At 38.2% G+C, this 16480-nt stretch overlaps 1 protein-coding gene across 1 annotated transcript in view; it reads right to left on the bottom strand.

Moving 5' to 3' along the window:
* The window catches only part of LOC150081164 (sodium-coupled neutral amino acid transporter 9 homolog), a 240840-nt gene that overhangs the window by 53804 nt on the left and 170556 nt on the right, over positions 1 to 16480 (bottom strand). The window contains exons 10-11 of the mRNA XM_090380964.1: positions 6641 to 6747; positions 6307 to 6411 (exon numbers count right to left, since the gene is read on the bottom strand). Coding sequence (XP_090237090.1) covers positions 6307 to 6411; positions 6641 to 6747 — 212 coding nt within the window. The remainder of the gene's footprint in view (positions 1 to 6306; positions 6412 to 6640; positions 6748 to 16480) is intronic.

Below are 16480 nucleotides of genomic sequence, written 5' to 3'. Positions count from 1 at the left end.
ACTGTGATGGATCATATTTAACCGTTTTAAAGTAGTGCTCCTGGCAGAGTCATACACCGAACAACCATAATCTAACCGTGAACGGATTAAACTTCTATAGAGATGCAGCAAAGTACACCAATCAGCTCCCCATGACATAGATGAGACCGAACGAAGTATACTCAAATGCTTTACACAAGAAGTTCTCAAATAAGTGATGTGAGCTTGGAAATTTAGTTTGCGGTCTAATATTAGTCCAAGAAATTTAACAGTATTAACAAGCAGGATTGGAGTATTGTGTATTTGTAGTTCAGGTTCGGGATGGAGAGCTCGCTTCTTGCAAAAGTGAGTGACAGTGCATTTCTTTTCTGACAGTCTGTAACCATTCCGTGAAGTCCAGGATTCTATTTTGGTTATGGCAAGTTGTAGCTGCCGTTCAATAGCATTCATACTTTGAGATTGACAGGAAATAGTAAGATCATCTGCATACATATAAGTTTGAACAGTTTTTGGGATATCTCTTGTCATATTGCTAACTCAGATTGAAAACAGTGTTGGAATGAGTACTGATCCCTGCGGGACTCCCTCTTCCTGAATGTGAGATGTAGAGAGGATGTTTTTGTATCAGACTTGAAAAGAGCGCAATTGCAAGAAATTCTGAATTATTTCTGGCAAATGACCCCTAAGCCCCAGAAAGGTCCATAATAATACCATGCTGCCATGCAGTATCAAATGCCTTTTCAAGATCTAAATTGACCATGACTAGATGTTGTTTCATGACAAAGGCATTTCGGATGAGACTCTGCTTTAATGAGCACATCTAGGGTTGATCTATTTTTTCGAAAGCCATAATGGTGATCTGGAAGGAGATTTTCTGACTCCAGGATGTAAGTGAGCCTAGTATGAACCATTCTTTCGAAAATTTTTCCCATGCAGTTCGTAAGAGATATTGGCCTGTAGTTTTCAACACAGGAAGGATTTTTTCCTGGTTTTGGTAAGGCGATAATGAACGAATGGCGCCATGAAGTTGGATAGGCATTTTCAGAGAAGATCCGATTGTAAAAAATTAATAGGGTTCTCAAGTCTTCTCCAAGTAAATGCTTTAACATAATGTAATGAACTCCATCTGGACCTGCACCTGATTCTATTGGAAGATCTGTTTAATGATTCTTTAAGTTCTATTAACGTAAACGGTTGGTTGTACGGGAATGAGCGGCAGAGAAGTTAATTTTATACCGTTCTGTACCTGCTTTGATGTTCTGGAAGGTGGAGGCATAGGTGGCAGAAGCTGAGATTTTTGCAAATGATTCTGCTAATGCATTTGCAACTCTTCGAGAGTAGAAATGTCTTTCCCTTTCCAATGAAGTATCAGAGAGGGCAGCCGAGCAAATTTGCCATTTAGTGCCTGTATTCTTTTCCAGATGACTTGTGTGTCCGTGTCTTTGGTAATGGTGGAGGCAAAAGCAATCCATGAATCCCGTTTCGCTTTCCGCCTAACTTGTCTAGCTTTTGCTTTTAGTCTTTTAAAAGTAATTAGGTTACTAGTGGTGGGATACTTGCGGAAATGATTCCAGGTGCGGTTTTTTTCCTGTTTGGCAATTAAATAATCTGTATTCCATCAGTGATTTCTGTGTTTTCGATATGGTGTGGATTTTGGAATGGAGGCCTTAGCTGCAGTCAGAATCTGATTGGTTATGTAAGTGTTTACATCATCAATATGTTGTCTTTGAACATAAAATCTGTCTAAGTGTATCTGGGCAGAATAGCCACCCCAGTTTGCCTTTTTAAACTGCCAAGTGGATCGTTGGTCAGGATTTGAAGTTACCCCTGTTCGTAGCGAGCAAATAATTGGAAAGTGTTCACTGTTGAAGGGATCGGTTAATACCGACCATGTCATGATTGGAAATATGGATGGCGAACAAATCGACAAGTCTGTTGCGGAAGCAGATCCGGTTGCTAAGCGGATGTAGGTAGGAAATCCAGAATTTAATAAATTAAGATCATTATTATGCACGAATTCCTCCATCAATTTGCCTCTTATATGAATTGTAGCCGATCCCCACAATGGATGGTGTCCATTAAAGTCACCAAAAAGACAAATTGGAGTTGGGAGTTGTGCAATGAGGTTGTCAAGTTCTGAAAGCAGAAGTGGTGCAGATGGCGGAATATAAATTGAAACAATGGTAAATGACGTACCAACTGCAAGGCGAGCTGCCACAGCTTCTAGGGTAGTTCTCAATTGGATCGGCCTGGATGGTATGTTAGCGTTAACAAGAATAGCAACTCCTCCACGTGCAGGTGATACTGAGGTCCTATCTCGTCTGTAAATGGTATAACTTGAAAATTTTGGCAAAACTTGGGGTGACAAGAATGTTTCCTGTAAGCATACACCTATGGGATTAAATTGAGCTATTAAATCTCTTAAGTCATCAGAATGAGTGCTTAGTCCTCTGCAATTCCATTGTATGATCTTATTCATTATTTAGGATTACCTGAGGGCGATTCATCTGACTGTTTTCTGTACGTGGGACATTTTTTCCGGTCCTTTTTTGAGAATGTGGGGCGTCCAGTATCCATGATGTCCTCTGCATGGAGTTCTAGAATAGGTTCCTCATTGTCTAGCAGCTCATCTACATCCATGCGTTTGGAGGGAGATTCCGTTTTTTTAGAGACTGATTCAGATTTTAATTGTTCTTTTCCAACTGGGACTGATGGGGTATGAGTAGGAATGCTGATTGGAGTATTTGTGGCTTCGCTAGTTCTTTTTTCGAGTATTTTCTTCCTCTGAGGTTGAAAGCACAGATTTGAGCCAGTTCGCTAGAGAGGTGTTAGGTGGAACTGATACATCTGTTTGAGCTGCAGTAGAAACGAAGTTCCGAGTGCGAGCTGCATAGGAACGACTACTAGGCAGGGTCGACATCATTTGTCTACGTGCCTCAGGAAAGGTGACTTTATTTTCTATTTTGTACTTTTGAATTTTCTTTCCTGTAATCCATAGCTCACATGTTTTGGAAAAAGCTGGGTGGCTTTCTTTACAGTTTGGACAAACAGGAGTTTTGACAGAGCAATCCGCTTAAGTGTGATCTTTAGAGCTGCAGATGGGACATATGGCCTCACCTCTACATGCCTGCTGCGAATGCCCGTATTTTGGCATTTGAAGCAGCGAACGGGATTTGGGATATATGGTCTAATATGACAATTCAAATAGCCAGCTTTAATTGAGGCTGGTAAGTCTGGCGTACTGAATGTTAAGATGATGGATCTCGTTGGAGTGAGATTTCCATCTTTTTTAGTCATAATCCGTTTCACATTTGTAACTTTTTGACTACTAAGTTCTTGAAGTAGCTCTTCTTCGGAGACTGTGATTAGGTCCCACTCACTGATTACACCCTTTGATGAATTTAAGGTTCTGTGTGGAGTAATTGATACTGTGAGCCCACAAAATGATGTTGTGTTTAAGAGCCGCTCAGAGTGTTTAGCGGTGGCAGTTTCAATGAGGAGATCTCCAAATTGTAGTCTTTTCACCATTTTTGGTGATCCAGTAATTGATTCCAAATATTTTTGAATCAAGAATGGTGATAATTTGCCTACAGGTTGGGAGGATAAAGAATGAATCACCAAGAAATTTGGTAATTCATCATGGCATTGAGGTTCCCTTCTAAGCCTTTTGGGCTGGTTGGTGTCACGGTCATTGTCAGGAAATTCTGACCTTGAGCGGCTTGATGGCTCTAAAGGTGGATAATTACATGTATCGTTGTTAGCTCCTTTTGGCCCTGGGGGTATATTTTTACCGCCCAGATTACCGGCTCCACCACGGGGAGGCAGGAGCAGTGCCGCTTGTGGCCAAGCGTATAGTAAGATGAATTAAATTAAAGAAAAAAGTTCTTTCCTTCTTCTGGGCTCTTTTCTTAAGTGCTTTTAAGAAAGAAGGGCTCTTAACGGAAAAGTTTAATAAGCAAGGGAGAAAACAAAAGAGAACCTAGTCGCTTAGAGAAAAACGCTTTTCAATCGCACGAGAATCGCTTGGCCACGGAAACGCTTGGCACCCGGGCCCGAAAAAGTCATATAGAGTTGCGATTTCTTCTTGAGATGTTTGAAAGCTTCATTCTGCCACACATTGAAAATGGTCTCATCATCAGTTAACATACTAACACGGCACCCCATCCCTCTCCATTCTCTCTTCATGTCCATAACTTCTGGATGTGATATTTTCAAATTAGTGGATGGGAAAGGCAGTCCAATTTTGTGGAAAATAAATTCTTGAGGGGGGAGGAATGCTGACTGGGGGGTATGGAATAAAAGGTAGTTTAGGACAAGAAAGCTTTAGGCACTACAACATAACTAGATATGAAGATTTTCTTACAATGTGAGCAGGCAGACAGGAAAGCTCGGAGTGTACTATCAATGAACAATAGGACCTTCAACAGCAGGATTCAGCACTTTCAGATTTTCCTCAATGATACTGATGAGGGTATATAGGAGAACTTTTAAAGTTTGCTGTTCATTTAAAAGGTAGGTAGGTAGGATGGTTAACAATTGGAGCCAGGCTATGCTGCTTCAGATAGGTAACAGACGGTCCTGATAGTGGCAACTTAAGTTTAAATATGCTAAATGTGAAGTTGGTGACATGAAATTAATGATGGTTCAGAATGAGAAAGATTTAAAGATTACAATACAAGCAGATATGAAGTGTAAGCAGGTGCCTAGGAAGGCTCAGGGTGTGCTTTCAATGATCAATAGGACCTTTACCAGCACGAAGAAGGATTATTATTCCCCTTTATAAAACAATGAGGAGACCTCATTGGGAGTATTCAGGAAACTACTACAGAAGATTAAAAAAAGGGGCAACCAGACTGGTTAGAACTGCTAATGGTTGTCCCTGTAAGGAACTTCAAAGGAGATGTGGACTGCAGAGCCCAGAGACTAGACACCTCAGGAGTGACCTGATAGAGGCACTTAAGGTTCTTAAAAGAATAGGCAGAATGGATGGAGGAGTCTCATGCTGGAAAGTGAGACAAGAACAAGGAGACAAATATAAAAATTCAGGAAAGCTCTAGTAAATTATATCTCATCTTTAGTTGTTCATGACAGGGATAAGTTGCCTCCTAAGGTTGTTGAAGTAGAAGAGTCCAACATGCTCAAGACAGAATTCAATTGTTGCTGTTTAGAAATAAGAAAATTGTGACTGACTTTTTTTTATTTAAGTTTGTTTCTATGCATCATTTGGCCTGACTGATAATAATACTAATTCCATACCCAGTATGATCCTTGACTTCAACACTATTAGATTTTTGGCTAGCAGTCTTCATCATCATCAGCCATTTTCAATCCACTGCAGGATGAAGGCCTCTCCAGCAACTTTCCAGTTCCTTCTGTTTTGAGCACTGGCCATCCATTTACTACCCAAAAACTCATGAATTTCATCTATCCATCTCCGCCTTTGTTTTCCAGATTTTCTTCTAGCTCCTCTTGGGTACCATTCTGTTATTTTCTTAGTCCATCTGTCATCATGTCTTCGAGCTATGTGTCCTGCCCAAGACCATTTTAGTTCTTTAGTTTTGATAACAATGTTCTTTACTTGAGTTTGCTGCCTAATCCATGTGTTTCTCCTCTTATCTAACAGTCTGATTCCCAGTATAATTCGTTCCATTCTTCGCTGTGTAGTTCTCAGCTTCTCTTCCATTCTTTTGGTGAGTGCCCAAGTTTCACTTCCATAAGTCATGGTGGGGAGTATACGTTGATTCATTATTTTACATTTCAGACAAACTGGGATATTGCTCTTCAGTATGTGACTATATTTTCTGAATGCTATCCATCCAAAATTTATTCTTCTCTTGACTTCCAGCCATTTATCGTTATTACAGCTAATAACTTGTCCCAGATAAGTATATGACTCCACCTTTTCAATTACTGCTCCTTCAATCATTATTTCCCTTTCCGTAGCATACTTGTTCATCATTACTTTTGTTTTAGCCAGCATGTTTTACTGAGTTCAAAATATGTAAAATTATAACACAAAAAACTCTAGAGTTAATTTTGAATTATGCTGTATATAATTTACCTTACTCATGGTGAACAGTGAATATTAAATGTTTCATTTAAAATGTTTATTAAATGAATACAATTAAAATTAAAAATAAAATTAAATGAATATTAAATGTTTCATTTACAATATACACAAGTAACAACAACACTAATAAAACACTTAACAACGCTAACAAAAGTAACCTGTTAAGAAGTAACATATTCAATTTAATTAAGTAATAAATCTGGATGACACGTATCCAAGGTTAAAAATGAGGAATTTTAACGTTTATAAATACTTGCATCCTGTATGCAGTCCTTAGAGAATGGAAAGGAAATAAAAAACACAATTCCTATAGTCAAATAAGTGCAAGCAACAAGAAGATAAGCAACAGCTAGATCCCTTGCCTGAAAAAAAGAAAATAATAAAAATAAAGCTTTCTATTATGTAGCATATAGAAACTAAAAGTAACTAACATTTATTTTAAAATAATTTCAGTAATATGCACTTACATAACATCCAAAACAAGAAGTACATTAACAAAATAGATTAAATGGGTAAAGGAATATTAGATATACAAAAAATTCATTTGCACTTTAAAAATATGCATGCAGAATTTTATATAGAGAGACTTACGTTATTCTTTGGATTTTTCTGATTTCTCATTAGTGAAAGAACACAGCTATGGATAAAAAATGCTAGGGATAAAATTCCGACAAGAGCAGGAAATGTTGGTTCATATACTGAAATACATAAAAAGAATAAGACAATCTACATCCATTTAATTTTGATTAACTTTTCCTTATATATTCTCACGATTATCATCATTCAAGTTGAAGACAAGTGAACCTTCTAAGCATGAAATAAAGCAAGCAAAGTAAACTGCATGAGTTGCAATAGATATTATTACTTATTTAACAAGTAAGGAATTCACGAAATACCACTGTAGCCAATTTCAATTATATGCACTGATTATGAAGAAAATTCTTAAGAATTCCCTTTAGAAAAAAAAAAAAAAAAAAAACCTTATATCATGTTGAAGGGAAAGTTGAAAACTGCAGATGAACAAAAATTAAATTAAAATATAATAAATACATAAACAAACAGTAATTTATGCTCATTTAGGGCAGCACAGTTTCTTTCTTAAAGTATGGTGCAACTCAGAGAGAGGGGGGGGAACAAATTTACTTTTACTTTTGTTCTGATTGTGGTTTAATGGCACGAGTGCTGCTATGGACATATTGCCTCTGTTCATATGCTAGTGAAGGAAAAGGTATTAGCATTTAGCTTTAGTAAAGGCACATGATGCAAGAAAGCAAGCTTATATAGCAAGGGTGGCCAACAAGTTGATCACGATCTACCAGTCGATCGCTGCTTTAATTTCGGTCGATCACGATGAATTTTAAACATATATAAAAAATAGATTAGTCAAAATTTAAATGTTATTATTATTATGCGCCCCACTACATTCGCTTATTACAAATCCGTTGCACCACGTGACTACTCTTGTCACCAAGCAGCAGTCTAGTGCACAGAGTACTATTCTGTGATCTAGTGAAAATTCACGCAGTTATGTTGTGGAGAACATAGTGTATGTGTCTAATTCTTATTTTGCTTACTTAATATTAATAACTGGACAGTACTTATACGTTAATTTAATATCCCTTGATTTAAAATGAATACTATGAAAAAGAGTAAAACATATCATTTCATCAAGAGTGGGAACTAGAATACTTTTTTGTAATGATAAAAGAAAAATGTTGTTCTTTGATTTGCAATGCTTCCATGGCTAGACCCAAAAAAGGAAATTTAGAAAGGCACTTCAACACACTCCATGGTAAATACCAATCGGATTTTTCGCCTAATAGTGACCTTAGAAAAAAATAAATTAAAAGAACTTAAATCTAGATTATTCGTGCAACAAATTTTCTTCATGACACCTAATTTACAATCTAAAGCAGTAACTGTAGCATCATTTAAAGTTAATCATCTTCTTGCAAAAAAATGCAAACCATTTTATTATTATTATTATTAATATTCATATGATGCAAGGAAGCCTGAGGCTTATGCTGCACCAGGAAAAAAAAAAAAAAGTTCTCCAGTAACCCCGAGAGAGAGAGAGAGAAGTAGAAGGGAATCACCAAGAAAGAAGAATGATGATATCCAGCTCAGGACCCTGGGGTGTGCCAAGCCCATACCTCAACAGATGTGAGCCCCCGGGGTGGTTAATTCATCAAAGACACATTTTTAGAAATAACATTCTTTTTTTTTAAATTTTAAGAACAGAAATGAAATTAAAAGTGCTCTTCAAGATCTGCAATTATCTCGAAATACTGTGATGGGAAGCATCTAAAACTGAGTAAAAATGTGAGCAAACAATTGCGTGCTCATATTGCTAGTGGTGTGTCCTTTTCTTTACAACTGGATGAATCTACAGACATCAGTGATACAGCTTGACTGCTGATTTTTATTCGTATGGTTTTCGATGATTCTGTCACTAGAGAAGAACTGCTGGGTATGGTTTTGTTAAAAGAAAGAACTAGAGGTCTTGATATATTTAACGCATTCAAAAATTTTATTGAAAAAATTAAATTACAACTATTTAAGCTCGTATCAATAACAACAGATAGAGCCAAAGCAATGGCAGGGCATCTTAAGGAATTCATCGCATTGTATCAAAAGGATGATGAATTCTCAGGTTTTTTTTTTTTTTTTTTTTAACTTACCACTGTATCATCCACCAATAAGTGTTAGGCAGCAAAAAATTAAATACTAAGTGTTATGGACATAGCTTTCAAAATCGTGAATTCCATCAGAGGACAATCTCTTTCAAAGGAAACTTTTCAAAATGCAACTCGATGAAAATGAACCAGATCTGATATTACACTCAGGTGTGAGGTGGCTGAGTCGAAGTAAGTTTCTACAGATTTTTTTGAAATTTGCTAAATGAAATTAAAAAAAATTTGTTGATCAAAGGTGAGATGATTATCAGCAGCTACAAGATACAGAGAGGTTGTGGTCTAGCTTTTTTGGCAGATTTTACCAGTAAATTAAGTGATCTGAATTTAGAATTACAAGAAAAAAATAAAAATGTGGGTAAAATGTGATTAGTAATATGTAATGGGTAAAATGTGATTAGTAATATTTCTGCATATAAATTTTTGGCAATGGCTAAGGATCTCAAAGGAAAAAAAAAATTATTTTTCAAATATGCAAGTTTCATTTCCAAAAATATCCTATTTTTGAATTTAATAGTGAGAAATATATTTCTGAACTTGAAAGTTGTGGATGATTTTGAAACAACTGAATACATTGTTCAATGTATTTCTTATCCATTTAATGTCAACTTAGAAATGAAACAAATTGAAGGAAAAAAAAAAAAAAAAAAAAAATCACTGAGATTTTTAACGTGGAGAAAATATTACTTGAAAATGAAATTACCTTGCGAAACGATATCTTCCGAAAAGCCAGATCATCAGAAAAAGACTTTTGGAAATATGTTTGCCGAGAAAAGTACCCAACTGTAAAAAAATGCAGTGAACTTTTAAATTCTTGTTTTGGTTTTAAATATCTATGTGAATCAGCCTTTTTGTATTTGGAAAAAAAAAAAAAAAAAAAAAGACAAGGAATCGCTCTACTCCTACAGACTTGCATACAGAAGATTCTTTACTGTTGGCCTTATCACAGTACATCACTGATTTTGAAAGCTTAGCAGATGACATGCAAACACAAATTTTGCATAAATTAAAAATTCAAATAAGTATGAATTTAAAATAAGAATTCTGAATTGCATTTAAATTTAAAGACACGTTTTTCAATGGGCTGATTAACTCTTTTAACCATATTCAATGAAATTCTTGAGATGGTAGATCGTGGCACATTTTGAAGAAAAAAAGTAGATTGCATCACAAATTAAGTTGGCCAGTGCTGTTATATAGCATCAGTAAAAAAAAAAAAAAAAAAAATTTTCATTTCACCCATCCACTCACTCCAAATGTTTGTCCAGCTCTGCCTTTAATCTATTTATGGCTATCAACTTCTATGACAGATGGAAGTTTGTTCCAGCAATCAACCACCTGCTGCCTAAAGGCAAACTTCCGCACATCTATCCTACAACTGTCTTTCCTCAATTTGAATTTATGCCCTCTCAGGTGATATTCTGAACAAGAGAAAGAATCCCATCACCATTGAGCATGCTCAAACCATTCAAGACTTCATACACCTCAATCAGATCACCTCGCAGGTATGGGCGAGGTGGGCAGGTGGGCAAGAGCAGCAGTGCATAGCACACATTTCTTGATTACACCGGGTTCAAGCCCATGACCACCAAATACGGAGGATGTGGAAAGATCAGGGAATGAGCACCGCATATCCCCCCCACCCCGGAGCAATATGGCCATAGTTGCTAATGCTCCTAAAAACCAAACAAACAACCTCGCAGGTACCTAGTCTCCAGACACTAATTTGCAAAATATAATTCTTTATTCGTAAGAGCAACTCTTTGTTCCATTCACTAATCTTATTGTTCATCTCTGTACTCGTTCCAGCAGCTCTACATCCTTCTTAAAATTTTGCCTCCAAACCTGTATACAGTACTCAAGGTGTGGCCTGACCACTGCCTTATACAAAGGGATAATCACCACGTTATTCCTGCTAGAAAAATTCCCGTATATCATTGACAAGACACCATGACCTACTCTTGCAGACTGCCTGCACAACCCAGGTACTTTTCTTTTTGATTCTCTGCCACTGCCAGTGTAGTACCACACAGTTGATACGTTACTCTTGGGTTACTGCTTCCCATATGCAGTACTTTACATTTGTGGCCAACCGGGCTAGCCGGGTAGGTAAAGTGCCTGTTTAGCAACCCAAAGTTTGCGGGTTTGAATCCCGCCTCGGGCTTGGATCAAAGTACTGCAAAAATTTTGGGAGGTGCATTATGGCCACAGAAGCCGATGCGCCAATAACTACTAAAAAAAAACCTTTACATTTGTCAATGTTAAACTTCAGTTGCCACCTTTCAGTCCATTTGCTCAGCTTTTCTAGATCATGTTACAGCAGCATACTGTCATTAATGTTATTAACAATCCTGCCAACCTTCGTATTGTCTGGAAACTGAGACATTAAGCCTGATATACCATCATCAATATCATTAATAAATACAGAAAACAACAATGGACCCAATACTGAACCCTGGGGGACTCCACTAATAACATTAGTCCACGAGGAGCAGTGTCCACTGATTACCACTCTGTCTTCTCCCACTCAACCATCCCTTTTTCCATAGCAGCAATTTGCTTCTGATGCCACACTGCTCAATTTGTGCAGCAGTATCAAAAGCCTTTCTACGATCCAAATATGTGATATCAAAATTATTCTTTGCATCCAGTTCCTTTGTGACCACATCATAGTATCAAATCAAATTGGTTAGAAAAGACTTTCCCTTAGCAAACCCATGCTATGTCTGAGCTATAACTGAAGTCTTGTCTAGATGATCCTGCAGTGCTTCTTTAACCAGTGCCTCCATTAATTGTCCTGGAAAAGAAGTTAAACTAACAGGTCTGTAATTAATTGTGCCACCCTTTTATCCTCCTTTGTGAATTGGGGTACATTTGCATATCTCCAGTCCATGGGTACCTCCCCTGAGTCCAAGGAAGCTCACATAATTATAGCTAAGGATTTGCTTACTTCCTGTTGTTGTCGTTTTTTGGTGCAAGGGCTGCTTAGGCCATATTGCACCTATCACTGTTATGAATGTTAAATATGCATGGTAACTGTGATGGCATTACTCAAAAACGATGGTATAATTCGATCTTTTTTGTGAAGTGAAAGAACTCCAGTAGATTAGCATCGTTACCTATGATGTGGCAGAGGTTCTTTAAGGTTTGGCAGAAAGCTAAAAGAGACTTGGCGGGCAGTGGTGTATAAAGTACACTCAATAAGAATATGCTTTATTGTGAGAGGACAGTTGCACTGTGTGCATTGTGGAGGATCATTACCTGTGAGGAGATAAAGGTGGGTAAGATGACTGTGGCCAATATGCACTCTAGTTAAAATTACTTCCTCCCTCCTGTTTATATGGAAACTGGACGTCCACGGTTGCGGTTCAGGTTTTATTTGGCGGAGTTTATTGTGCGTTTGGGCTTGCCATTGAATTCTCCATTGTTCTTTACACATTCTTCGAATGTTACTTTTGTAGTCAAGATATGGGACGTAATGCTGTGATAATTCTCTGTCGGATGGATGTTTAGCGGCATAGTCTGCACGTTTGTTTCCTTGTATCCCAGCATGGCCTGGGATCCAACAGAAAACGGCCACTCGGAGTTCTTGAAGATGCATCAGTTTGGATTTTATGAGCTTTATTAAAGGATGTGTTTTAGAAGAATTGTTCTGTAAAGCTATAATCGCACTCTGGGAGTCCGTATATATCATGCTTTTATGGATGGCCAGATGGAGGATATTTTCCACTGCAAGTTTGATGGCGTATAATTCAGCTATATAGCTGCTGCATTCATTGGGAAGTGATATGGAGAAGGTTTTATGAGGGAAAATGGCTGAAGCACCCACTCCACTCTCAGATTTTGATCCGTCAGTGTATATTTTTGAAAAATGCAGATAATTTTGTGTATGGGCTATATGGAGTTGTATATTAACATTTGCAAGAGAGTGTTTTCCCCAGTTTAGAAAATAATTGTCACAGAGTGGTTTAATAGACCTCCATGGGGGATCTGTACTGCTTAAATCTTGAAGAACTTTATCGGGATCTATATTACAAGTTTCTGATAATGCTTGAGCTCTGAGAGAAAAAGGCTGAATTGCTCTAGGTTTATTTCTATAGAATGTTGTTAACTGTGGGTCGTTAAGTATTGGCCTAATGGGATGGGTAGGTAGACTTTGGATTTTAGTTGTATAGTTAAGAATTAGCATCTTTCTCCTGAGGGTTAGAGGAAGTTCATGAGCATCAATATAAAGACTTTGAACTGGTGAAGTTCTATAAGCACCTATAGAAATCCTCAGGGCAGAGTGTTGAATTGGTGCAAGTCGCGCTAGCACGCTTTCCCTAGCAGAATCATACACCGGGGCACCATAATCAAGGCGAGATCTGATTAGGGCTCTATACAAATGCAGTAACGTGTACCGATCTGCACCCCATGATGTAGAAGAAATGACTCTGAGTATGTTCATTTTTTTCAGGCAAGATGTTTTTAGATGTTTAACGTGCTCTATGAAGTTCAACTTACTATCAAAAGTCAGACCAAGCAGAAGAATGCTGCTCACAACTGAGATAGGCTGATTTGTTAAGTGTACTTCTGGATCTGGATGCATCTTCCTTTTGTTACAAAAGTGAACTACTTTAGATTTTGAACAAGAGAGTCGATACCCATTCTGTGCCATCCATAACTGAATATTATTCATTGAAATTTGGAGCTGCCGCTCAATGAAAGTCATGTTTTGAGAACTGCAAGAAAAGTGAGATCATCGGCATAGAGGTATGAATTCACAGTGCTGGGCATATATTTAGTCATATGGTTTATTCTTATTGCGAATAAGGTGGCGCTGAGCACAGAGCCTTGTGGGACCCCTTCTTCTTGTATATATGTTTGAGAGAGAACTTGTCGGTATTGGACTTGAAAAGATCTGTGCTGAAGGAAATTCAATATGAAGTATGGTAAGTGGCCTCTCGGGTCAAGGGAATGCAGATCTCTTAGGATACCAAAACACCATGTGGTGTCGAAGGCTTTTTCTACATCAAGGCATACCATGACGAGATGCTCATTTCGAATGAATGCATTCCTGATGTTTGTTTCGGCTTTGACCATAAGATCCAGGGCTAATCGATTTTTCCTGAATCCAAATTGATTGTCAGAAATTATATTTTTAGAGTCGAGAAACCAAGTAAGTCAACGATGAATTATTTTTTCCAGGGTTTTGCTTAAGCAGCTTGTGAGAGAGATAGGTCTATAATTTTCAGGAATGGAATGATCTTTTCCTGGTTTCGGAATTGCTACTATATAGGAATGGTGCCAGGAACTGGGGAAACAATGTTCAAGAAAGATGCGATTGAAAAAAGTGAGCAGTGAAGAGACCGATTCTTTATTTAAGTGTTGGAGCATTATGTAGCATATTCCATCGGGGCCTGCAGCACTGTGTTTTGAGCTAGATATGGCTTCTTGAAGTTCAAGCATTGTAAGCGGCTGATTATAAGGTAAAGTACATTTACTCATAGGTCTGAAGTTCAGTTTGGACTTTTCAGCTAATACTTTGATCTTCTGGAATGATAGATCATATGCTGTCGAGGCAGATAACTGTGAAAAAAACAGTCCCTAGGGCATTCGCTATATCTGTAGGAGAAGAAAGATCCTGTCCATTCCAGTTGAGAACTGGGGAGGATAATCGGGGAACTTTGCCACTTAGTTGTTTTATTTTCCGCCATATTATTCTTGAATCAGTATTTTTATTAATCGAGCTCGCAAATCGAATCCAAGATTCTCTTTTAGCTTTCTTCCTAATGTGACGGGCCTTGGCTCTGAGTCTCTTGTAGTTTATAAGATTGGCAGTGGTGGGATATTTTCGAAACAGATTCCATGCTCGGTTTTTTTCTTTTTTTGCACCTTTGCACTCTTCGTTCCACCAGTAGTTTATGGTTCTATGGGTTGTTGACTGTGATTGTGGAATCGCAGTGCATGCAGCAGCCAGTATTTGTCTCGTGATGTGATCAGTAGCTCTGTCAATAGGACAGGTTTCGATTATCTGTTCATCAAAGGACACTCGGGAAGTGAATTTTGCCCAATCTGCTCTGTGGAATTTCCATTTTACATAGTTTTGGGAAATTATGGAATGTCCTGTTTGAATCTTACATATTAGCGGAAAGTGATCACTATTTAGCGGGTTGTCGAGGGCCGTCCACTCAATACTAGGGAAGAGGATCGGAGAGCATATCGAAAGGTCTATTGCAGAAGTTCTACCCGTAGAGAGATGGATGTAAGTTGGCAAGCCAGTATTTAGTATAGTCAGATTTTGTCTGTCAGCAAGCTGTTCGATAAGTTGTCCTCATCCATCTGCATTGGGAGAACCCCACAATGGATGGTGTCCATTGAAGTCACCCAATAAACAGATAGGGGTTGGCAACTGCTGAATAAGATCTTCCAGTTCATGGATGGTATAGGAGTGATTGGGCGATAGGTAGATAGAAACAATTGTTAAAGTAATACCAATGACAATACGTGTTGCAACAGCTTCGATGGAGGTTTGTAAAGGAATTAATCTGCAAGGTACTCGTGAGTCTATGAGTATGGCTACCCCTCCGTGAGCATTATTTGTAGTAGTTCTGTCTTTTCTAAAGAGTGCATAATTCTTAACTGAGAGTGATACATGCTGTGTTAAATTTGTCTCTTGTAGGCAGATGCCTACGGGATGGTAACGATTAACTCGTGGATATCATCAACGTTACTGTGAATTCCTCTACAGTTCCACTGTATGATTTGGTGCATTATTTGGTTCTGTTACTTGAGGTAGATTCTGAGTCTTTTTTATTCCCAGGCTGTTTGTGGCGATCGAGTTTCGTTTTCTCTTTTCTTGGAAATGTTGGGCGTCCGATATCCATGACATCTTCTGCATGAAGATCTAGGATAGGTTCATTTGGGTCAGTATTGTTATCAGTGTCCATATTTGCTGAAGTGATATTGCTTGTCTTCCTATCTGTAACTGAGTCGGTTTTTGACTTTGAAATATCTGATGGTCTATGTGGGGTTGCTGGTGGGACTGTAACAGGGGTGTTGTTGACTCTATCTACTACCTTTTGCTCTTTTGGAGTCTGTTTCATTGATGGTGACAGTATAGATCGGGCCCAATCTGCAATCGACATGGTTGGGGGAACTGATACTTCAGTTTGTGTTGCTGTTGTTTGGTATTTTTGCATTGCTGCTGCATATGTGTTCTTAGGTGCGTTAAGCATAATTTGCTTTCTTGCCTCTTGGTATGTGACTTTTCGTTCTACCCTGTACTTTTTGGATTTTTTTTTCAGTTTTCCATAGATCGCATGACTTGGAGTAGGCTGGATGCACGCCTTTGCAATTCAGACAGTGCGGTGTTTTGGCGTCACAGTCTGTGTGCGAATGTTCTTTCGACCCACAGTTTGGGCAGACTGGATCTCCTCGACAAGCCATTTGTGCGTGACAAAATTTTTGGCACTTGTAGCATCTTATAGGATTCGGGATAAAGGGTCGTACTCGGCAGTTGAGATAGCTGGCTTTGACACTGGATGGCAAGATAGGTGTTCCGAATGTCAGGATGATGTTGCGGGTGGGAACAAGTTCTCCATCTTTCCTGATCATGATGCGTTTGGCTTGTATCACTTTCTGATGTTTGAGTTCTTGGGCCAGTTCATCTTCTGTTACATTTATCAGATCCCACTCTGCAATTACTCCCTTGGAAGTATTTAGTGTTGCATGAGGGGTAACTTGAATGGGTAGTCCG

This window comes from Mastigoproctus giganteus, chromosome 9, assembly GCF_048544385.1.
Source record: "Mastigoproctus giganteus isolate SK-2022 chromosome 9, ASM4854438v1, whole genome shotgun sequence".
Taxonomy (NCBI): domain Eukaryota; kingdom Metazoa; phylum Arthropoda; class Arachnida; order Uropygi; family Thelyphonidae; genus Mastigoproctus; species Mastigoproctus giganteus.
The sequence above is the reverse complement of the archived record's forward strand: the minus strand, read 5'-3'. Positions and strand labels throughout refer to the sequence as shown.